A 24,144-nucleotide genomic window follows, 5' to 3' on the forward strand; every position below is an offset into this window, starting at 1 on the left:
AATGTATTTGTCACAATGCCTGCCATAGGAAGCATTCACTAGACAATTATTGAACTGAAAAAAATTCCATAGAGTGTATGCCTATTTTTATTCAAAAACATCTCAAGTCCACACAGGCCAATAGTGGACCTACTCTTTATTCACTCAATTTTGACAAAATTCTCTATACTCATGTCTAAAAACTGATTTTAAAAAAAATCTTTAAATTATCTGGAGAGTCTATTAGTGTCTCCCAAAACCAATACACTATATGTGAAACCCAGCATGATCAGAGTTGACATCAAAATGTAAATCAACTATAGAAATCTGTCCTCTTAACTATCTCCCACTAGCAATAAATGGGATGTAAACCAGAACTTGGATGAAAAACTATGGAAAAATCTTAGTGGAGCAGGAAAACAAAAGAAAGAGTATGATTTCCACAACTTTAACCCTTTAAATAAAACATCAGTTGAAAACTGCTACACAGACTCGTTGCTGAACTGATGAAATTCCCTGAACTACTGAGTGGTTACCATTAAGACTACCTTCACACCCTTTGTTTCCTTTAATTCTCAAATTATCTCCCTTATGCCAAGTACTGCGCTGGGTACTGAGGCTACAAACTGACTAAGAGACGGGGCTCAGTAAGCATACAACGTAGCACAGTGTGGTCCACCGGAGTTAGTTCGGGTGCTACAGCAGCAAAGGAAAATCCAATTTAGGTGGAGTGTGGAAGAAAGGATAGGGGCAGAAACACAAAAACAAAAGCATGTGGGAAATGCTATTCCTTTTGGAAAGTGCTTAAAAGGCATTTCTAATCAGCAGCGGTCAGTCTCTCCCCACTGCCAATAACTCTGCATGAACAGCACATCAAGCACCATGGCTGCAACACTGCCCTTACCCAGTCGTGTAGATATTACAGGACACCATCCTGCATCTGTCAATAGAGGACAAAGTAGGAAGTCATTCCCTTGAAGTTGAGATTGTTCTTTCATTTTTAAAGGCAAGCTACTCCAAGGGGTAAAGAAAAGGAGAGCGCCAGAAGATGAGGAGAAGAAATACTTATCCTCACACATTCTGTCTTGCTTCTCATACAAAAATATTCAGAAAGACCACATACAACACACAAATCATGATCACACTGAAGTAATCAAGTTTCAGCCAACACTGAAAAGTTATCAAGAAGAAAATAGCCTGACCAGGTGGTGGCTCAGTGGATAGAGCGTCGGACTGGGATGCCAAGGACCCAGGTTCAAGACCCCAAGGTCACCAGCTTGAGCGTGGGCTCATCTGGTTTGAGCAAAAGCTCACCAGCTTGGATCCAAGGTCGCTGTCTCGAGCAAGGGGTTACTCGGTCTGCTGAAGGCACATGGTCAAGGCACATATGAAAAAGCAATCAAAGAACAACTAAGGTGTTGCAATGTGCAATGAAAAACTAATGATTGATGCTTCTCGTCTCTCCATTTCTGTCTGTCTGTCCCTGTCTATTCCTCTCTCTGTAATCTGTGTAACAGCTATTTAGAGAGGCTAGCTTTTTTCCTACCCAACCTAAACATTTATTTCAGTTTTGTAGAAATAAAATACTGTATTATATATTTTCAGCAACATTAACAATACTGTATTACATACAGAGATGAGGCAAAAAGTTTTAGCTTAATATAATGCAATAACACTATTTTCTAAGCTCATAATCTAATTTTCAACAGTAATTAGATCAGGAAAAAAACCCATAAAAATAATCTGGCAAGAAAATTTCAACTTCCCCTGCTTGGTGTATGTGATAAAATCCAACCAACCACTAAAACATCCCATAATAAGGGCTAAATCTAATTTCTAACCTTATTTTCCCATTATTATACAACAAAAAATGGCACATTTTTTCCACGCTGGTCACCAACTATTCACTGAGTGTAACTGGCTTTAAGTTTTGTTTCTTTGTGGTCACGAGCAAGGACTACGGAATTGGAATGCCTAAATTTGGACCCTTCTTCACCCCTTACTAATACTGCCGCCTTGGGCAAGTTACTTAACCTCTTGATGTCTTAGTCTTCTTTATGTAAAATGGAGTTATTATCTAATTCAGGCAGTTGTAAGAATCAAATGATATAAAAAAGTTCTGCTATGATCTGAATGTTTGTGTGACCCTCAAATTCATGTATTGAGCCCTAACCACTCAAGGTAATGGTATTAGTAGGTGGGGTTTCTGGGAGGTGGGTTAGTCATGGGGAGGGAACCATCATGAATAAGGTTAGTGCTCTTAGGAAAAAGTATCCAGAGAGATGCTGAGCCCCTTCTACCCTGTGAGTACAGTGAGGAGTCTTGATCTGGGAGAGGGCTCTTACCTAACCCACTTCCAAAACCATGAGAAATAAACGGCTGCTGTTTACAAGCTACCCGGTCCGGGGCATTTTGTCATAGCAGCCGGAACAACTGAGATGAGCTCTAAAACTGTAACTGGCTAAGTGCTCAATACATTTTGGCTGCTATTGTCAATATCAGCCTGAGTGGCTCCCTCTGCCCCCTCCTCGGGAATTTCCTCCATTCATCTACCTCTACTCAACTTTGAGCTCAAAATAATTGTTTCTAAGAAGTTTCCCTTAGTGATATGGATTTTAAAAAATCTTGCTACTCATATAACAGTTAGGACCCATAGCAACAACAGTATTTGGCACTGATCTTACATAAGTTATATCTTACATAGTTAATTAACTTTTCATTAAAAATTAATTCTTTTCATAAAAAATTAACTACTTAATGTGTTTATCTTGCTTTACCAAGTAAAGTGTAAATCATCTCAACATGAAACACATATTCTGTTATTTTTATATCACACAAAGAACTTGGTCCAGTGCATGCAGGGCAGGCACGTAGTCAGTATCTGTTGAAGTAGTTAATGCAACCCACACACTTGTTTGCTAGTGTAGAAAATGTTAAAGAGAAACATAAATTATAATCATGAGGCTTTTTTAGACTGTCTTTAATAATGATCAACACATACAACCTACAGGGGAGAGAGAGAGAAAAAAATGTGTCTCCTGATTTAATTTTCAGATCTACTACAAAAATGTCTATTCCCAAGAGACGAATACATTCCTGCATACAACTGAAATCACTGACAGAACCAAAGCAGAAGAGAATGATGGGGGAAAAAATGAAGAGTTTCCCCTCTTGCTAATCTGGAAGTAATTAAACAAGAAACTCAAAGGAAGTTAACATTTAACTTTGGCAATGTGTTGAATAAAGGGATCCTCAGTGCAACCTTGAATCTGGACTCTGGTTCAATTCAACGTTAACTGAGTGCCTCCTATCCTCATATAAATCCCAGCATCTCCTGCGGCATTTTTATTCTCTTCCACTCATTCAGGCAGTTGGCCATATAACACTCTTCACTCTTACATGTGTATATACACTGCTCACAAAAATTGGGGGATATTTTATCACTCAATATTCATTTTGAAATATCCCCTAATTTATATTAGCTTCAGCACAGGTTACAAGTTCTTTCTTACGAAGCATGGATTTTGAATTCTACTTTTTCTGATATCGTGTAAAATGTTTTATACACAGTAGACCCTCAAATATTTGTTCTGACTGAAAAAACTTATAGTATATACTCCCAGATGAGTACTAATCGAGCTGAATCTGTGGCCAGCATATACTAAGTGCCTATTTCCACCAAGCACTTTACACATAGTGCTTCATCTGCACCACAACCCTTCAAAATAAGTACTCTCATTTAAAAATTGATAAACTGAGGCTTTATAGAAATTAAGATCCTATGGTTAGTAATAAGTAAAATGTGATTTAAATCCATGTCTGATTTCTAACTATCTTTCCATTAAGCCATATCACTTCTCTAAAATGGTAAGTGATCTTCAGAACCATGGTTGAGGGGCACAGTATGATACTGACTTCTCAAATTTCTGCGAAAGAATAAAGTAGGTTTAGATCAGTAAACTGGCACCACATTTTTAGAAAAATTTATAGCAAATGCCAAAGGCTATCACCCTTTTACAAATGATGTATCAAAATCTCATTCATTCATTTACTTCTGGAGTGCTTTAGCCACTGACTTGACCTCTGATTTCTGAGCAGGTGTGTGAGATTAAGCTTTGACCTTCAGCTTGTAAACAGGGATGGGGAAAGAGGGGTGTGTCACAAAATACACTGGACACCAACTCTCAAACCAGTAGAGAGGAGTATATTGACAGTAACTACTTAGAACACCTTACTCCTCAATCATTCAATAAAAATAAGCAATGATATTATTTTTACTTTTAAAAATAGATTCACTGGCCTGACCTGTGGTGGCGCAATGGGTAAAGCATCGACCTGGAATGCTGAGGTCGCTGGTTCAAAACCCCGGGCTTGCCTAGTCAAGGTACATATGGGAGTTGATGCTTCCTGCTCCTTCCCCTTCTCTCTCTGTCTCTGATTCCTCTCTCTAAAATAAATAAATAAAAATCTAAAAAAAATAGATTCACTGTATTAGTATACTATCAAGAATCTCTTGTTTATTTCTATTAATGTTTGCCACACTCCTCTGCTTGCTAAATAGAGATCATGCTAAATCCAGAGGCAAAGAAATGAAGAGTGTACATTCACCGTTTTTTCTCAAAGTCAGAGTTTCTCCGGCTTACAAAGTCAACCAAGAAATGCTTAATCAGCTTAACCATTTTCAGGCATGAATAATTGCCTAGAGGAAAGTAAAATATAGCACCAGAAACACCGGGGGATGCTTTTGGGGAGACACTAGAAGCTATGTAAACACAATAAATAAATAAATAAATAAATAAATAAATAAATAAATAAATAAGCACCAGAAACACCAACCATAAAGAAATAAATTAATAAAAGAGACTTCATCAAAATTAAATATTCTGCTCTTTGAAACAAGAGAATAAAAACGATAAACTACAGACTGGGAGAAAAACATTTGGAAAGCATTTACCTGATATAGGATTTATATCCAGAAAGTACAGAGAACTGTCTAAACTCAAATTAAAAACAATTCAATTTTTTTTTTTTTTTTTTCATTTTTCTGAAGCTGGAAACAGGGAGAGACAGTCAGACAGACTCCCGCATGCGCCCGACCAGGATCCACCCGGCACGCCCACCAGGGGCGACGCTCTGCCCACCAGGGGGCGATGCTCGGCCCATCCTGGGTGTCGCCATATTGCGACCAGAGCCACTCTAGCGCCTGGGGCAGAGGCCACAGAGCCATCCCCAGCGCCCGGGCCATCTTTTGCTCCAATGGAGCCTTGGCTGCGGGAGGGGAAGAGAGAGACAGAGAGGAAGGCGCGGCGGAGGGGTGGAGAAGCAAATGGGCGCTTCTCCTATGTGCCCTGGCCGGGAATCGAACCAAAACAATTCAATTTTTTAAAAGGCAAAAAGATATGTACAGATACTTCATCAATGAAGATACATGGATGACAAACACAGGCGAGGATGCTCAACATTATCAGTCACTAGGGAAACAAATGAAAACCACCAGATATCACTATCTGTTTACTAGAATAGGTATCACACCAAGTATGAGGGACTGGAAGTTTCATACATTGCTAGTGGGAATATAAAACAGCACACACTATGAAAAACACTTTGGCAATCTCTTAAAAAGTTAAACATATGCCTACCATATGATCCAGCTATGCCATTCTGAGATTATTTACTCATTAGATATGAAAACAAACATGCATAAAAAGACTTGCAAATGAATATTCATAGCAGCTTTATTTCTAATAACCCAAAACTAAAACAAAAACCCAAATTTCCATCAATAGGTAAATAGATTGTTGCATATCCATACACAAAATACCACTCAGCAATAAAAACAAATGATTAATACATACTGCAACATGGATACATCTTAAAATAATTATGCTGAGTAAAAGAAGCCAGGAAAAAGAGTACATACTGTATGATTCCATTTATAGAAAATTCTAGGAAACAGAAACTAGCACATAGTGACAGAGCCAATAAGTAGTTGCCTGGGGAGGAGACAGGGGAAGCAGTTCGGGGAAGAGCAGGAGAAAAAATCAACAAGGAGAGTGAAAACCTTGGAGTTACCCACACTGTTGGAGTGATGGGTAACTCATTACCTTGACTATGGTGATGGTTTCATGAATGTACACACACATCAAAGTCTCATTAAATATGAGCAGTTTTTGTGTGTCAATTATTCCTCAGTAAAGTTATTTTTAAAAGCTAATTGAAAAGATAAGACGTATACATGAGAAAAGTTAAAGAAGAGAAGATCTGTGGTATGCATCCTCAAGCTCTGCGAGCTCAAGGTTTCTGAGATGTTTAGAATCGGCTAAGTAGCAAGGAAGGACAAAGGAATCTGCAAAGACGACAAGCAGAACAGAAAAAGTTAGCCTGCAAAAAGTTCTTAATTGCATAACTTTAAACATTTTCTAATTGATTGATTGATTTTAGAGAGCATGGAAGAGACAGAGGCAGAGAGCAAGCGAGAGCGAGAGAAGCATCGATTTTCTGTTCCATTTATGACCACAGTGGTGATTCTTGAATGTGTCCTGACTGGGGATTGAACCCACAACCTTGGCATATCGGGATGATGTTCTAACCAAATGGGCTATCCAGCCAAGGGCCTTCAATTGCACGAATTGTTTAAAAAATTGCTGAATGATGAATACGCATGTTGTTTCCTCACAGGAAAAGTATTCAGCAGCATGTTTAAGAGATAAAAGATGGGCAAAGGATCTAAATAGACAAGTCTCTAAGAAAGATACACAAATGGTGAGTAAACATATGAGAAGATGTTCAATATCCTTAGTCATCAGGACAATGGGAATCAAAACAATAATGAGATACTTCATAACCACCAAGATGGCTAGAATGAAAAAGTCAGGTAAAGTTTTGGTGAGGAAGTGGTGAAATTGGAACCTTCCTACTCTGTAAGTAGGAATGCAGAAGAGTGTAGCTGCTTTAGAAGACAGCCTGAAAGTTCTTCAAACAATTAAACATGTTATTAAATGACTCAGCAATTCCCAAGAGAATGAAAGCCTATGTCTATGCAAAACCTAATACAAGATGGAAACTGTATTAGGTAGGAAGAAGGGGGTAGTTTTAGGGCACGCTCTGTACCTTCCCATCAATTTTTCTGTTAACCTAAAAGGAACTAAAATACTAGGAAATAATATCATGGCATGGGGGAAGATGAAAGTTAAAACATTCTAAGGTCCGTATATTGTTTGGGAGAAAGAGATGTTGATTATCTTTTGACTTTCAGCCAAATAACCCGTGAAAAGTTTAACGGTAACCACTAAATGAAAAGATTAAGTAAAACAAAGTTCTAACAAAGAAAATCTTTTTTAAAATTTTAAATTTTTTTTTATTTTTCTGAAGTGAGAAACAGGGAGGCAGAGACAGACTCCTTCCTGCATGTGCCCAACCAGGATCCACCCAACATGCCCACCAGGGGGCGATGCTCTGCCCAGCTGGGGTGTTGTGCTGTTGCATCCAGAGCCATTCTAGCACCTGAGGCAGAGGCCATGGAGCCATCCTCAGCTCCCGGGGCCAACTTTGCTCCAGTGGAGCCTTGACTGTGGGAGGGGAAGAGAGAGACAGAGAGAGAGAAAGAGAGAGAGAGAAAGGAGAGAGGGAAGGGTGGAGAAGCAGATGGGCGCTTTTCCTGTGTGCCAGGCCGGGAATCAAACCCAGGACTTCCACACACCGGGTCTACGCTCTACCACTGACTAGCTGGCCAGGGCTATTTTTTTCAGAAATACAAGTTGGACCTCATTAGTCACTGGCCAGGGCTGTATTCTATTATTTTTAACATGGTAGCTTACCTGAGACTCCAGAAGCTCCAACTTACGTTTCCTCGCATGAAGCGCTTTACTTGGAAAAGCCCAGTAATAATTAGATGTTCCAATCCTCTCACAGTCAACCATACCATCATCCACTAAGCTTTGAAGAACTTCTTTTACTGACATAGCAGCTAAAAGAAATCATTTTAAAAAATATACCATTAAATAAAATTAAAAAGCCAATAACTTGGGAAAAACAACAAAATTATAGATCAAGAGTTAATAAATAAATAAGGTGCTTTTAAAAATAGTAACAAAAAAAGCTAAATACTCGAATGGAAAAACAAAAATATACCAATAGGCGCCTACAAAATATGCATGGTGAATAAACAAGAAAAATGTTCAACACCATTAATAATTGAAGAAATGTAACATAAAGTAATATAATAAAACATGGTTTTTTAACTACCAAATTAAAAACACTAAACATATACGAAAGGATTCAGGAAAATGGGTTGAGAACACTGCAGCATGTATCTAAAACTTTAGATTTATGCATGGCTTTTATGTAGAAATTCCACTTTTATATATTCAGCCAAAGAAAATAATGACGTCTACATAAGGATGTTTGTCAAAGCACTGTTTTCAACAGTAAAAAGTTGAAATCAGTCCAATAATTGGGCTTTTAAAAGTATTTTATTGTGATGGAATACTATGTAATCATTACATTTTTTATAGAATATTTAATGGCATGGTAAATATACATTCAAATGTATTATATAGGCCTGACCAGGTGGTGGCGCAGTGGATAGAGCGTCGGACTGGGATGCGGAAGGACCCAGGTTCGAGACTCCGAGGTCGCCAGTTTGAGCGCGGGCTCATCTGGCTTGAGCAAAGAGCTCACCAGCTTGGACCCAAGGTCGCTGGCTCCAGCAGGGGGTTACTCGGTCTGCTGAAGGCCCACGGTCAAGGCACATGTGAGAAAGCAATCAATGAACAACTAAGAAGTCGCAACGCGCAACGAGAAACTGATGATTGATGCTTCTCATCTCTCTCCATTCCTATCTGTCTGTCCCTGTCTATCTCTGCCTCTGTAAAAATAAAAATTAAAAAAAAATGTATTATATAGAAAGTATTATATCAAAAAATAGCGTTAAAAGACTATATACTAATTTAGCAGTGGTTATCTTTGAATAACAGGTTAAGAGTAGATTTTTATTTTCTTCTTTTGGCTCATTTTTTTTTTGAACAATAAACATGGATTGCCTTTTTTGCTGCTAAGAAAACTAAAGTAAAACTATTATGAAAAAATAATAAAGAATGGTTAGGGGTAAGTTTAAAGATCAGAAAAGTTTTTTAAAATGGCATATAAAAATACAAAGTCATATTTATAAATGTTTGAAATTAATGATGAACAATTCTTACTATTAAATAAAACTGCCAAGAAATTATCCATATTGTAATGTCCACTTTAATTTTTCCTAGAGCAGATCCCCAAATATAATGAAATATATTAAAAAACTGAAGATTTAATAAATAAAATTGACACCAAATATGGAAAACATTCAACCTCACTTGCAAGGTACAAACAAATGAAATGTCAAAGAATTCTAAAAGTAAAAAGTTCTGAGAAATGAATGTGAGTTTAATTTGGGTAGCCTTTCCTGAGGTAATCTGAGAATAGATGTAAAAAGCCGAAGACTACACAAGTCTCTATTTTCTACTCTATTTCCTTCTGAAGTAATATGAGATGTGGAAAAAAATTTATGAGGGGGAGAGGCAGGGATGAACGGGCAGAGCACAGAGGACTTTTAGGACAGTGAAACTACTCTATATAATACCATAATGATGGATCTGTGTCACTGTATGTTTGTCCAAACCCATGGAATGTACACCACCAAGAATGAACTCCAATGTAAACTGTGGACTTTGGGTGATTATGATGTCAATACATGTTCATCAAATGTAACCAAAGTACCATTGGTGAGAGATGCTGATAAGCATGTTGCCCCTAAGCATGTTGGGGGCAGAAGGCAGGAAGTATATGAGAAATCTCTGTATCTTCCTGTCAATTTTTCTGTGAACCTAAAACTGCTCTAAAAAACACCTATGGATAGCATGTTAATTACACATTAATTTTAGCAGAAAAATTGGGAACAAACTAGATATCGGTTGTTGAACAACAACTGGTAAAGGGCTAAGCAAATTATGGCACAGTAGATAGAGAATTGAACATTAGGAGATACAGACGTTGTACATAATCTTTTAAAGCACATGACATAAGTAAATCTGGGTGATCTAATCTTATATAAAAATATAAGAACACAAAACTATATATATAACACAGTTCCTTCTTAGAGAAATGGACAGATACATACATACAAAGACAGCCAGACCCTGGCATATGAAATCAAAATATATCAAAATGTTAACAGTGGTGGTCTCAAAATAAAGGGATGATGAACAAATTTTATTTTCATTATAGTCTTTATAATTTCCAAATCTGTTAAAATAAGCATATAGTTTATATAATCAAAAAGCAAGGTTTTAAAAAATATGTATCTTATATAGGGGTTTAACAGTGATACCTCAAAGATAACTCCCAGAACCTGTGAATGTGACTTTATTTGGACAAAGCATCTGTACAGATGTAATTAAGGGTCTCAAGAAGAAATCATCCTGGATTTTGGATGGGTTCCAAATCCAATGACATGTGTCCTTGTAAGAGACAAAAGGGAAGGCCACGTGCAGACAGAGGCAGAGATTAGAACGATGGGTCTATAAGCCAAGCACTGCTGGCAGTCACCAGAAGCTAGGAGAGACACAGGAAATGGATTCTCCCTCAGAGCCTCCAGAAGGCTCTTCTTGATTTTTGACTTCTGGTCTCCATAACTTTGAAAGAATAAATTCCTATTGTGTAAGCTACCGAGTTTATGGTAATTTGCTGCTACAGAAGGCTAATACAGCTACAGAAAATCAAAACACCATGTAAAGAGAGAAAGTTAATTTAACAAATATTAAAGTATATATGAACAATTTTTACTTCTTTTGAAATACATTATACCCATAAATAGATAAATGTGTATATTTATGTGCACACATACACGTGTGTCGATTTGTACATGGGCAAGAACGCATATTCCATTTTAATCTTCCTAGAGTAGATACTCCAAACACAGGAGTCATGGCCGTGGCCCAAAGACATCATGTAAGGGATTTTTATAAACATTCATCTCTAGAAATTTGTTTCCATACAGTGAAAGGCTAGCAGAAAAGACTGATATTTCCCTAAATATCCCAGCACATCTTTGATACTTACTAATTCCTTTCTCTTTGGGAGCAATCTTCTCCATGTCTTTTAACTGAAATACATCTTTCTGTTAAAAAAATGTTTTAAGTAATGAAAAACATGTTTTTATTTTCTACTATATATTTATACAATAGTTACCATACTTATGTTCATAAAATATTATACTATGCCTGGAAATCAGCAGTGCACTAGAATTTTGGAGCTGGAAGAAACTGCGATTATTTTATTCAATACCTTCAATAGAAGTTCAAGTGGATAGGTTTCACATAAAAATGCCATTCTGAAGTAACTGGAGAACACCTTCCCACTGAAGTACAAAACTAGTTAAGATGAATCATTTGTTAATATGACATAATCCAGCTTTTCTGACATTGATTTTAAGAAAACACAAATAGTACTTTGCTTAGCATATATCATACATTATAAATTTATCAGTTCTAACTAAAAGCAGAACAGACAACTGTCAAGGTATGTTTACATTTCATGAAAGAGCCACATGGTTTCATGAAAGAGCCACACTTATACAAAAGGAAAGTTATATAATTCATCACTGCCTATCAATCATTCATCTATACATGCTGCATGTCCACCAAAGCAAAACATTATGAGAAGAAGCTCTACATGTAGAATATTTAATCTTACGGTTAGAAAACTTATATAACCAAAGTGAAATATTTAAGATGGAAATATTTAGTAATCAGAAGAGAATTATTGTGAATATTGTTATGGGAATCTGGAATCTATTTCTTCCAAAATAAACTTGAAAAGGCAACTTCAACAGGATGGAAATTAGATTTCATAAAAATTTAAAACTGCTTATCCAAGGGTATATCAAGAACTGAAAAGACAAATACTGACTAGAAGACAATATTCACAAAAAACATACCTGACAAAAGACTAGAACCTGGGTATATATCCCCCCCAAAGGCAAATTAATGGATGGATAAATGAATGGACAGATGACTATATATGTGATAAAGCAAATGGAGTAGAGTAAAATGTTCATGTAAAATGCTTTCATTTTTCATAATAAAATGTTGGAAAAGTAACTTTATCTCACTACACTTAAGATTTAGTAAATTAAGGAAACTACTAAAGTCATTGGTCTTAGGGTATGAAACCAATTTTTGCACATCTGGGGATAAACTGTTTAAAGATAATACTTTAGGGTCTCAGAATACATGCGATGAATTACTGACTTTAGGCCTGTAATGCAATAAAAAAATCAATTAATTGAACCTATCTGAAAATACTTCAGCTTCCCTGAAATAAGGACATGGACTCACTGAGACATCTGCTTATATGTGGTCATCAGGGAAGAGCACAGACATACTGGCTGGCCCAGTGGGGTTGCAGTATAAATAAATGAGCTTGCCAAGAACCCCAGAACTAAAATGTGGTCATTTAAGTGTACAGAGAAAATGGTCTCAAGTATATATTAGTTCTACCCAGCATTAAACAGAGATAATAAAGGAGAGATGAACACAGTGGTTCTAACCCTTAAAAAAGAACAAAACAAAACCTGTATGTAAGATACCACTAGATAACTTAATTAAGCACTTATGACTGGGGCATTATAATGTTTTACAAAGATTATCTCATTTAATTCTTATACTAACACTGTGGCCTGGGTAAAATTATATATTATCATCCACCTTATTAGATGAGGAGAATGAAACTTAGGTCAAATAACTTCCTAAAGTCACAAAGCTATTAGGTGAAACACACTTCAGGTACAAGCTCTCTATCACTGAACTACACTGCTCTCATGTTCTTAAGTAGAACAGGCACAGACTTCTTTTCCTAGTACCTTAGCAACTTCAAATACATATGTTATATATTTTCATGAATGAATATATTTATATATAGGAACATGTGAACTGAAAGCAATCAATCAATCAATCAATCAATACAATTACAATCATGCAGTGTATAATAACATTTTGGTCAACATCCCATAAAGTTACAATGGAGCTGAAAAATTCCTACCACCTACAGACACTGTAGCTAGTTATCCTTCTAGGCAACATATGTATCAATATTATTCACGTGTCTGTGGAGATATTGGTATAAACAAACCTACTGTGCTGCCAGGTGTATAAAAGTAAAGTACAATTATGTCTAATATATAATACTCGATAATGACAATAAATGACTGTTACTAGTTTATGTATTTACTATACTGTACATTTTGCCATTAATTAATTAATTTTATTGATTGATTTTAGAGAGGGAGAGAGAGAAAAGTGAGGGGAGGGGGGGAGGGAGGAAGCATCAACTCCCATATGTGCCTTGACCAGGAAAGCCCAGGGTTTCAAACCGATGACCTCAGAGTTCTAGGTCAACACTTTATCCACTGCACCACCACAGGTCAGGCTGATCTCAGGGTTAAAAAGGCTAAAATCAAATCAACTACACCAAGAGACTAGCATGTAGGAGGTATTCAGTAGATGTGAACTATTCTCATTATTATTTTGGGGCTTAAAGAAGACACAATCAAATATATGCTTCAGAAGATAGTTCTGAGGCCATGTGTAGAACAGACTGAGCGCTGGGGCATGGTTCTTTCAGACCCCCAAGCTCACAAGTACCAAAGATTTGGGGAATTTTATACATTCTTTAGGAAATTGGTAAGTACTGATCTCTAATAAAAAAGGTATAGTTAACACTAGATGATGTATACACAAGAAAAATATTGTGCAAAATATTAAAAATCTTAGGAAAAATGACTTACCGTCTCAAAAAAAATTTCCATCATGCGGACTCTCTTTTCCTCCGCGCTCAGTCCTTTTTTCTTTGACTAAAGTACAAAGATTAAAAAAAACAAAACAAAACAAAAATAAAGCACAAAGATTAAAAAATAAACACTGCAATTTTTTTAAACACTACATTTTAAAATAACTTGGTTTAAGCCATTATCAGAAATTTTTATGCATGATCATAGTGATACCAACAGGTTTGACAACGCTCAGAGCTGGCTTGAAAACTGACTTTTAACTCTTCCACTACTTTAGCCCACGCCTTGTGGGAGGTGTCACCAGTATAATAGAAACCATGATTGAGACAGAGACTGGCATTGTGCAGAAATTCATTATTTATCAAATGATCCATCAACAAGTCACTGTATTGACCTTCAAAAGACTTAGAAATCTCTTTCCAAAAAAAAGATATAACTTATTTATTTATTTATTTATTCATTCATTCATTTTAGAGAGGAGAGGGAGAGACAGAGAGACAGAGAGAAGAGAGACAGAGAGAGAGAAGGGGGGGGAGGAGCTGGAAGCATCAACTCCCAATGTGCCTTGACCAGGCAAACCCAGGGTTTCGAACCGGCGACCTCAGCATTTCCAGGTCGACGCTTTATCCACTGCGCCACCACAGGTCAGGCCAATATAACTTCTTATAACTGATGAACAGGTACATGCACAAATTGTTATCCAGAACAGAATGAATTACTACCCAGGTCAGAATGACTTAATTCCACGCTGGGGAGGGAGGAGAGTTTGCTAGGAAAGTTAAAGATGAGAAGAATTTTGGTGAATTAAGAAATGGTGAGATGGGACTATATCAAACTAAAAAGCTTTTGCACAGCTAAAGACAACAAGAACAGAATAAAAAGACAAACTACACAATGGGAGAACATATTTGACAATACATCTGATAAGGGGTTAATAACCAAAATTTATAAAGAACTTGTAAAACTTAATACCAGGAAGACAAACAATCCAATCCAAAAATGGGCAAAAGAAATGAATAGACACTTCTCCAAAGAGTACATACAGATGGCCAATAGGCATATGAAAAAATGCTCAATATCACTAATCATTAGAGAAATGCAAATTGAAACCACAATGAGATATCACCTCACACCAGTCAGAATGGCACTCATCAACAAAACAACACAGAATAAATGCTGGCAAGGATGTGGAGAAAAGGGAACCCTCCTACACTGCTGGTAGGAATGCAGACTGGTGCAGCCACTGTGGAAAACAGTATGGAGATTCCTCAAAAAATTAAAAATCGAACTGCCTTTTGACCCAGCTATCCCACTGTTAGGAATATACCCCAAGAACACCATAGCACTGTATGAAAAGAAGAAATGCACCCCCATGTTTATGGCAGCATTGTTCACAATAGCGAAGATCTGGAAACAGCCCAAGTGTCCATCAGAGGACGAGTGGATAAAAAAGCTTTGGTACATATATACTATGGAATACTACTCAGCCATAAGAAATGATGACATTGGATCATTTACAATAACATGGATGGACCTTGATAACATTATACGGAGAGAAATAAGTAAATCAGAAAAAAACTAAGAACTATATGAATCCATACATAGATGGGACATAAAAATGAGACTCAGAGACATGAACAAGAATGTGATGGCAATGGGGGTGGGGGGAGGGGGGATGGGGTGAGGACGAAGAGAGGGGTTGGGGGAGGGGAGGGGCACAAAGAAAACCAGATAGAAGGTGACAGAAGACAATTTGACTTTGGGGGAGGGGTATACAGCACAATCAAATGTCAAAATAATCTGGAGATGTTTTCTCTCAACATATGTACCCTGATTTATCAATGTCACTGCATTAAATTTAATAAATTAAATTAAAAAAAAAGAAATGGCGAGAAAGGTGTCCTGAGCAGCCCACACACAGGCACAATGTTATGAAAGGACATGGAATGCTCCAGAAAGACTTGATGATTATTGCACGGTACATGCAGAGAGAATGGCAAGTGAGATGAGAACAGTAGAAATCAGATGATGGAAGGCTGACTGTCCAGCCAAAGAGAGGTGCTCACTTATCTTTTCAGCAGATTAAAAATCTTCAGAACAGAAGTGACTTCAGAGAAATGGTGCCGTGAGGAGCGCTCCCGATACCTCTCCCCAAAATTTCAACAAGTTCTTCAACTAGAGACAGAAAAAAACGACAGGAGCGTCGAGTAAAAGCTCCACCAAGAATACAATAAAATTAAATTTAAACTCTGACAACAAAAATAAAAAAGGGGAGAGGATGAAGATTAACAGTAGCAAAGGACGATGGAGTGCAGAAGCACTCATAAAATATTGTACTACAATGAACATGGTAGGTACCCTTTCCATTACCTAATGGTAACCACCCCTGAAATAACCACCACGGAGCACATGACTTAAAAAAAGAAAGTGACAGAGGAAAGAAGTATGGATTACAACCAATAAAAAACAAATGATAGAAAAACAAAAGAAAGGAATCAAACAAGATACAAAATTAACAGAAAGCAATATATAAAATGGCAATAGGAAACCCTCAAGTGTCAATAATTACACTAAATGTATTCAATACATGGATTGAACTCACCAATAAAAAGACACAGAGTAGGCCCTGGCCAGTTGGCTCAGCGGTAGAGCATCGGCCTGGCGTGCGGGGGGACCTGGGTTCAATTCCCGGCCAGGGCACATAGGAGAAGCGCCCATTTGCTTCTCCACCCCCATGTCCTCCTTCCTCTCTGTCTCTCTCTTCCCCTCCCGCAGCCAAGGCTCCATTGGAGCAAAGATGGTCTGGGCGCTGGGGATGGCTCCTTGGCCTCTGCCCCAGGCGCTAGAGTGGCTCTGGTCGTGGCAGAGCATCGCCCCCTGGTGGGCAGAGCATCGCCCCTGGTGGGCGTGTCGGGTGGATCCTGGTCGGGCGCATGCGAGAGTCTGTCTGGCTGTCTCTCCCCGTTTCCAGCTTCAGAAAAATACAAAAAAAAAAAAAAAAGACACAGAGTAGCAGAATGGATTAAAAAAGAAAATCCAACTGTATACTGCCTACAAGAAACACATCTAAGCAACAAGGATAAAAGCAAATTCAAAGTGAAAGGCTGGAAAACAATACTCCAAGCAAATAACATCCAAAAAAAGCAGGTGTAGCAATACTCATACCTAACAATGCTGACTATAAGACAGCAAAAGTAATCAGAGACAAAAATGGTCATTTCATAATGGCTAAGGGGACACTGAATCAAGAAGACATAACACAACTCTTCTTAATATTATACATATGCACCAAACCAAGGAGCACTAAAATATATAGGACAGCTACTGACTGACCTAAAAACAAAAACTGACAAAAATACAATCATACTTGGAGATCTCAATATACCGCTGACAGCTCTAGATCGTTCATCCAAACATAAAATCAATAAAGAAATATTGGCCTTAAACAAAACACTACAGCAATTAGATATGATAGACATGTACAGGACATTTCATTCCAAAGTGCCAGAGTATACCGTTTTCTCTAGTGTTCATGGAACATTCTCAGGAATTGACCATATGCTGGGCCACAAAATTAACATCAGCAAATTCAGAAAAACTGAAATTGAACCAAGCATATTTTCTGATCATAAAGCCTTGAAACTAGAATTCAGCTGCGAAAAAGAGAGAAAAACCCCCCACAAAAATGTGGAAACTAAACAACATACTTTTAAAAAATGAGTGGGTCAAAGAAGAAAGAAGCGCCGAGATCAAAAGATACATACAGACATGAAAATAACAATATGACATATCAGAATCTCTGGGATGTAGCAAAAGCAGTAATAAGAGCAAAGTTCATATCACTTCAGGCATATATGAACAAACAAGAGAGAGCCCAAGTAAACCACTTAACTTCACATCTTAAGGAATTAGAAAAAGAAGAACAAAGACAACCCAAAACCAGCCAAAGAAAGAAAATAATAAAAATCAGAGCAGAAATAAATGAAACAGAGAACAGAAAAACTATAGAAAAAATTAATAAAACAAGGAGCTGGTTCTTTGAAAAGATCAACAAAATTCACAAACCCTTGGCAAGACTCACCAAGGAAAAAAGAGAAAGGACTCATATAAACAAAATCCAAAATGAAAGAGGAGAAATCACCACAGATATCACAGATATACAAAAAATTATTGTAGAATACTATGAAAAACTATATGCCACCAAATTCAACAATCTAGAAGAAATGGATAAATTCCTAGAACAATACAATCTTCCTAGACTGAGACATGAAGAAGCAGAAAGCCTAAACAGACCAATAAGCAGGGAGGAAATAGAAAAAACTATTAAAAACCTCCCCAAAAATAAAAGCCCAGGTCCAGACGGTTATACTAATGAATTCTATCAAACATTCAAAGAAGACTTGGTTCCTATTCTACTCAAAGTCTTCCAAAAAATTAAAGAAGAAGCAATACTTCCAAACACATTTTATGAGGTCAAAATAACCCACATACCGAAACCTGGCAAGGACGGCACAAAAAAAGAAAACTACAGACCAATATCTCTAATGAATACAGATGCTAAAATACTAAACAAAATACTAGCAAATCAAATACAACAACATATTAAAAAATAACACATCATGATCAAGTGGGATTCATCCCAGAATCTCAAGGATGGTTCAACATATGTAAAACGGTTAACGTAATATACCATATCAACAAAACAAAGAACAAAAACCACATAATCTTATCAATAGATGCAGAAAAGGCATTTGATAAAATACAATACAATTTTATGTTTAAGACTGTCAACAAAATGGGTATAGAAGAAAAATATCTCAACATGATAAAGGTCATTTATGGTAAACCATCAGCTAACATCATATTAAATGGCATAAAACTAAGGACTTTCCCCCTTAAATCAGGAACAAGACAGGGTTGTCCACTCTCTCCACTCTTATTTAACGTGGTGCTAGAAGTTCTGGCCAGAGCAATCAGACAAGATAAAGAAATAAAAGGCATTCATATCGGAAAAGAAGAAGTAAAGGTTTCACTTTTTGCAGATGATATGATCCTATACATCGAAAATCCCAAAGACTCCACAAAATGATTACTAGAAACAATAAACCAATACAGTAAGGTTGCAGGATACAAAATTAATATACAAAAGTCCATAACCTTTCTATATGCAAACAACGAAACATTAGAAAACGAACTCAAAATAATAATCCCTTTCACGGTTGCAACAAAAAAAATAAAATACCTAGGAATAAACATAACAAAGAATGTAAAGGACCTATATAATGAAAACTACAAAGCACTGTTAAGGAAAATCGAAAAAGCTACAATGAAATGAAAAAATATTCCTTGTTCTTGGATAGAAAAAATAAATATAGTCAAAATGACCATATTACCCAAAGCAATATACAAATTTAATGCAATTCCCATCAAAATTCCAATGACATTTTTTTAAAGAAATGGAACAAAAAAATCATCAGATTTATATGGAACCATAAAAAACCCCAAATAACCAAAGCAATCCTAAGGAAAAAGAACAAAGCTGGGGCATTACAATACCTGACTTCAAATTATATTATAGAGCCACGACAATCAAAATAGCAGCATGTATTGGCAGAAAAATAGACACTCAGACCAATGGAACAGAATAGAAAGCCCAGAAATAAAACCACATATATATGGTCAAATAATTTTCAATAAAGGGGCCAATAACACACAATGGAGAAAAGAAAGCCTCTTCAACAAATGGTGCTGGGAAAACTGGAAGGTCACATGCAAAAGAATGAAACTCGACTACAGTTTCTCACCTTGTACTAAAATTAATTCAAAATGGATCAAAGACCTAAATATAAGACCTGAAACAATAAAGTATATAGAAGAAAACATAGGTACTAAATTCATGGACCTTGGTTTTAAAGAGTATTTTATGAATTTGACTCCAAAAGCAAGAGAAGTGAAGGCAAAGATAAATGAATGGGACTACATCAGACTAAGAAGCTTTTGCACAGCAAGAGAAACTGACAACAAAACAAACAGACAGCCAACTAAATGGGAGATGATATTGTCAGCCTGACCTGTCCTGGCGCAGTGGATAAAGCGTTGACCTGGAAATGCTGAGGTCGCCAGTTCGAAACCCTGGGCTTGCCTGGTCAAGGCACATATGGGAGTTGATGCTTCCAGCTCCTCCCCCCTTCTCTCTCTGTCTCTTCTCTCTCTCTCTCTCTTTTTCTCTCTCCCCCCTCGAATAAATTAAATGAAAAAAAATAAATTAAAAAAATAAATGGGGAAAATATTTTCAAACAACAGCCAGATAAGGGCCTAATATCCAAAATATACCAAGAATTCATAAAACTCAATAACAAACAAACAAACAATCCAATAAAAAAAATGGGAAGAGGACATGAACAGACACTTCTCCCAGGAAGAAATACAAATGGCCAACAGATATATGAAAAGATGCTCATCTTCATTAGCTATTAGAGAAATGCAAATCAAAACTACAATGAGATACCACCTCACACCTGTTAGATTAGCTATTATCAACAAGACAGGTAATAACAAGTGTTGGAGAGGCTGTGGAGAAAAAAGAACTCTCATCTACTGTTGGTGGGAATGCAAAGTAGTACAACCACTATGGAAGAAAGAATGGTGGTTCCTCAAAAAATTGAAAATATATAGAACTACCATATGACCCAGCAATCCCTCTACTGAGTGTATACACACATAACTCAAAAACACTGGTACGTAAAGACACATGCAGCCTCACGTTCATTGCAGCATTGTTCACAGTGGCCAAGACATGGAAACAACCAAAAGCCCTTCAATAGATGATTGGATAAAGAAGTGGTACATATATACTATGGAATACTACTCAGCCATAAGAAATGATGACATCAGATCATTTACAACAACATGGATAAATCTTGATAACATTATATGGAGTGAAATAAGTAAATCAGAAAAAAACTAAGAACTGCATGATTCCATACTTCCATGGGACATAAAAACGAGACTAAGAGACATGGACAAGAGTGTGGTGGTTGGGGGGGGAGGAGAGGGAAGGAGAGGGGTGAGGGGAGGGCCACAAAAAAAACCAGATAGAAGGTGACAGAGGACAATTTGACTTTGGGTGATAGGTATGCAACATAATTGAATGACAAGATAACCTGGAGATGTTTTCTTTGAACATATGTACCCTGATTTATTAATGTCACCCCATTAAAATTAAAAAAGAAGCTACAAAAACATAGTCATAGAGCAGAAGGGATATAGTCAGTAATATTGTAATTAACTACGTACGGTGCCATGTGGGCACTAGCATTATCAGGGGATCACTTCAAAAATGATATAACTGTCTAACCATCTAACCACTATGCTGTATACCTGAAACTAATATAAAATAAAATTGAATGTCAATTTAAAAAAAAGAAAAAGAAAATCTTCAGAACATGAACTAACTGCCTTTGCCTTCCCAGAGCTTAGTGCCAGGTTAGACAGAGCAGACAAAAGGCCAAGCTTTAATTTTTAGGATCATGTGTCTAAAGCTTCTCACCCTAAAATTTGAGGCTGTTCAGGCTCCCAAATTCCACAACACCCACTGGACTCAAATAAATATAATACAAGGTGAAATAATAAGAAGAAATTCTGTGATAAGCATTTCTTGCATGGCTTAGAGAGTGAAATCAGAAAAATCTCTGGTAGACCTGTTCACTGAATTTAAGGTCGAGAGCTAGAGTTCAATACTGCTTTCTCAACCTTCCTTCCTTCCTTGGCCTCTGCAGCATCTGAATACACCAAGCATGAAATGCAGTTAGAAGGTCCCCTCTGCTCACTTTGCTAGTTCACTGGGTTTCAAACTGCCATTAGAATCATCTCAGAGGCTTTTAAAAAGTACTGACGCCCAGGGACATTCCCATATGAAATGAGTCCGACTCTGAGAAGGGGCGTCAGCCTAGGCACACTTATTTTAAAAAATCTTTTCCAGGTGCTTTAATTGTGCCCTAGGATTAAGAACACGGTTGGTTTTTTTCCACCCTGGGGAGCAGTGAGAATCCCTTTAGGTCTTCAGTCATGGCTGCATCAGCGAAAAACAGATCCAAAGCTTTAGGAAAGGCTCCTGTCTTGTTATTATAAATAGATCCTTGGAGAGACCTATAGACTCCACAAGAATCTGCCACCCAGAGGCAGGCCATGAGGAAAACGAGTGTCCTGGGGCAGTTTTAAGAAAGCTATATCACTCAGCTCCACAGCTATAAAAGTTACTCAAGAACTATGGATAAATGTTTCATCCATTTACATTGCTTTCAGGCTAATTTAGTCATCGGACTCTTTTATGACTACAAATAGTTTTTTATTATTAATTACAGTAGGGAAGTGTCATGGCCAAAATTAAAATAACATAAAAGGATAATAATATGCCATGTTAATCCATATTTAGAAATTTCTCTAAAAATCAACAAGAGCTCGTTTAATACTAAGATTAATGAAAATCTCCTGATATAAGTTAGAGATGCATTCAAATTAGTAAGGGGACTCAAATCTTAACTTGAGGACAACAAAGGAACCTTCTCCAATTAGGAGTTATAGAATTCCTAAAGTCAACCCTGTTGATCAAATACAATGAAATTTTGGAAACTTAAAAGTAGATGTTATCTGCAGCGCTCAGAAGTGGAAGATTACATTGCATCTCTCCACTTTCAAAAATATAACTGGACTTACACTAATTATAAGCCCAAGCAAATCCAAACAGCTACTCATTCACAATCAGGAAAGAGAGCAAAAGTTATCTTTGATCAACACTGAACTTATTTCTTAATCATTAATAAAAAATAGGAAGTATATAGATTTAGTTTTCTAATGTTTCATGTTTTTCCATTATCAGAAGAATCTGAAAACAGTTAACAGCACATTAAACCATTAAATATTAGAAGATAATTTATGAGAGAGATTAGGTAAAAGGACAAAGTTAATGCGTTTTTGCTGCAAAGCTATCAGTAGTTCTTGATATTAGGCCAGTAACTCTCTAAAGAGACATATATCACAGAGCACTAGTAACAGATTTAAGGGCGGCCCTGTTTGGTTTCTTACATCATTTCATGCCCAGGTGGTTAAGATGGTAGTTTAACCACAAAGAAGCCGTTATCAGCTCTAATGACATCTGGACAAGCATCTTCAAATAAGCACCGTACAACCTAAATCCTTGTTTACCATCACCTTGGGAAAAAAACGGCCACTTAACTAAATTAAGATATTAAAATCTTCTATCCATTTAATTAAGAGGTTGATTCTCTGCCAACAAAGCAGAAAAAAAAACCGAGTATGAAACTTTGAAGTTTTATGTAAATGATCTGATACCGACAAAAGCCATTAAGTTCTGGGACGATGGGCGGGCATGGACACGCACTTAGGGCGGGGCTTCCCTAATAAAGGAACCAGCTCCCTACAATCAGCAGACCGGGGCCCAAAAGGGCAACGATGCCTGCCCTTCAGTAAAACAAAACAAAACAAACCCCAACGAATTGGCACAGAAATCGCCTAACTAGCATAAATGAAGAGTCACTGGGTTACTTCTGAAATTGTGAGCAATTCAGGAACGTGCTCTACACGTTGCGAGGCTTAAAAACCACTCAACTGTCAAGGATCGAGAGAGCCATTTGGGACCCTGGGCGCCCGGTTCCGTCTCGCTGATCCTTTTTCCCAGAGGCCGAACCGGGCAAGCAGGGGCCCAGGTCCGGAAGTATTCGTGGTCTCTCCAGCAGGTGTACGAGTATGTGACATACCCGGGTCACACTCCCCAGCGCTTAGCGTGTTGAACCTAAGCGAAGGGCGGGAGCGGCCGGCGTCCCCGCAGTGCCCTCCCGCGGCCCCGGGGCGCAGGGGACGGGGGCGCAGCGCAGCGATGCAGCCTCCGGCTCCCGCGGCGCAGCGGGTGGGCGGGCGGGCGCGCGCGCGCTCGGGCCGCCCCGCCGCGCCTGGGAAGTGCGCGGTGGTTAGGGCGTCGACCTGGCGGCGCCTCCGTGCGAGCCCCGGAGCCCGAGCCCGCTCGTAAGATCTCCAGGGCCGGAACCCCTACAGCCTCGAGGGGATCCGGGAGCATGACCTCAGCTCTCACCATGTTGCAGGCGGCGCGTCTTCCGGGGACGGAGCCCAGCGCTGGGGGCGAGGGGCGGGTCGCACCAACGAGGGTTTGATTTTGGCGCCAACCCCGCCCTAGGGGCGGAGCAACGTGGGAGAAGGTGGGAGAAAGACCGACCCTGGCCCGGATGGCGTGCAGCGACCCCTGGCGGCTCCACCGAGGCCGGTCAGGGTGGGGCGGGACCTTCTCATTAGTACAACGTTTGGTTGAG

At 38.0% G+C, this 24,144-nt stretch overlaps 1 protein-coding gene across 3 annotated transcripts in view; it reads right to left on the bottom strand.

Annotated features, from left to right (window-relative positions):
* Positions 1-24,006, bottom strand: part of MND1 (meiotic nuclear divisions 1) — a 58,285-nt gene extending 34,279 nt beyond the window's left edge. The window contains exons 1-5 of one of the 3 annotated variants that reach the window (XM_066253454.1): positions 23,910-24,006; positions 15,868-15,976; positions 13,799-13,864; positions 11,074-11,131; positions 7,797-7,945 (exon numbers count right to left, since the gene is read on the bottom strand). In XM_066253454.1, the coding sequence (XP_066109551.1) occupies positions 7,797-7,945; positions 11,074-11,131; positions 13,799-13,822 (231 nt within the window). In that variant the 5' untranslated portion in view covers positions 13,823-13,864; positions 15,868-15,976; positions 23,910-24,006. Of the gene's footprint in view, positions 1-7,796; positions 7,946-11,073; positions 11,132-13,798; positions 13,865-15,867; positions 15,977-23,577; positions 23,662-23,909 lie in introns of those variants that run through there. The other 2 variants (XM_066253453.1, XM_066253455.1) reach the window with 2 other exon arrangements.
* Between the last annotated feature and the right edge of the window lie 138 nt (positions 24,007-24,144).

The sequence above is a fragment of the Saccopteryx bilineata genome, chromosome 1 (genome assembly GCF_036850765.1).
Source record: "Saccopteryx bilineata isolate mSacBil1 chromosome 1, mSacBil1_pri_phased_curated, whole genome shotgun sequence".
Classification (NCBI taxonomy): Eukaryota; Metazoa; Chordata; class Mammalia; order Chiroptera; family Emballonuridae; genus Saccopteryx; species Saccopteryx bilineata.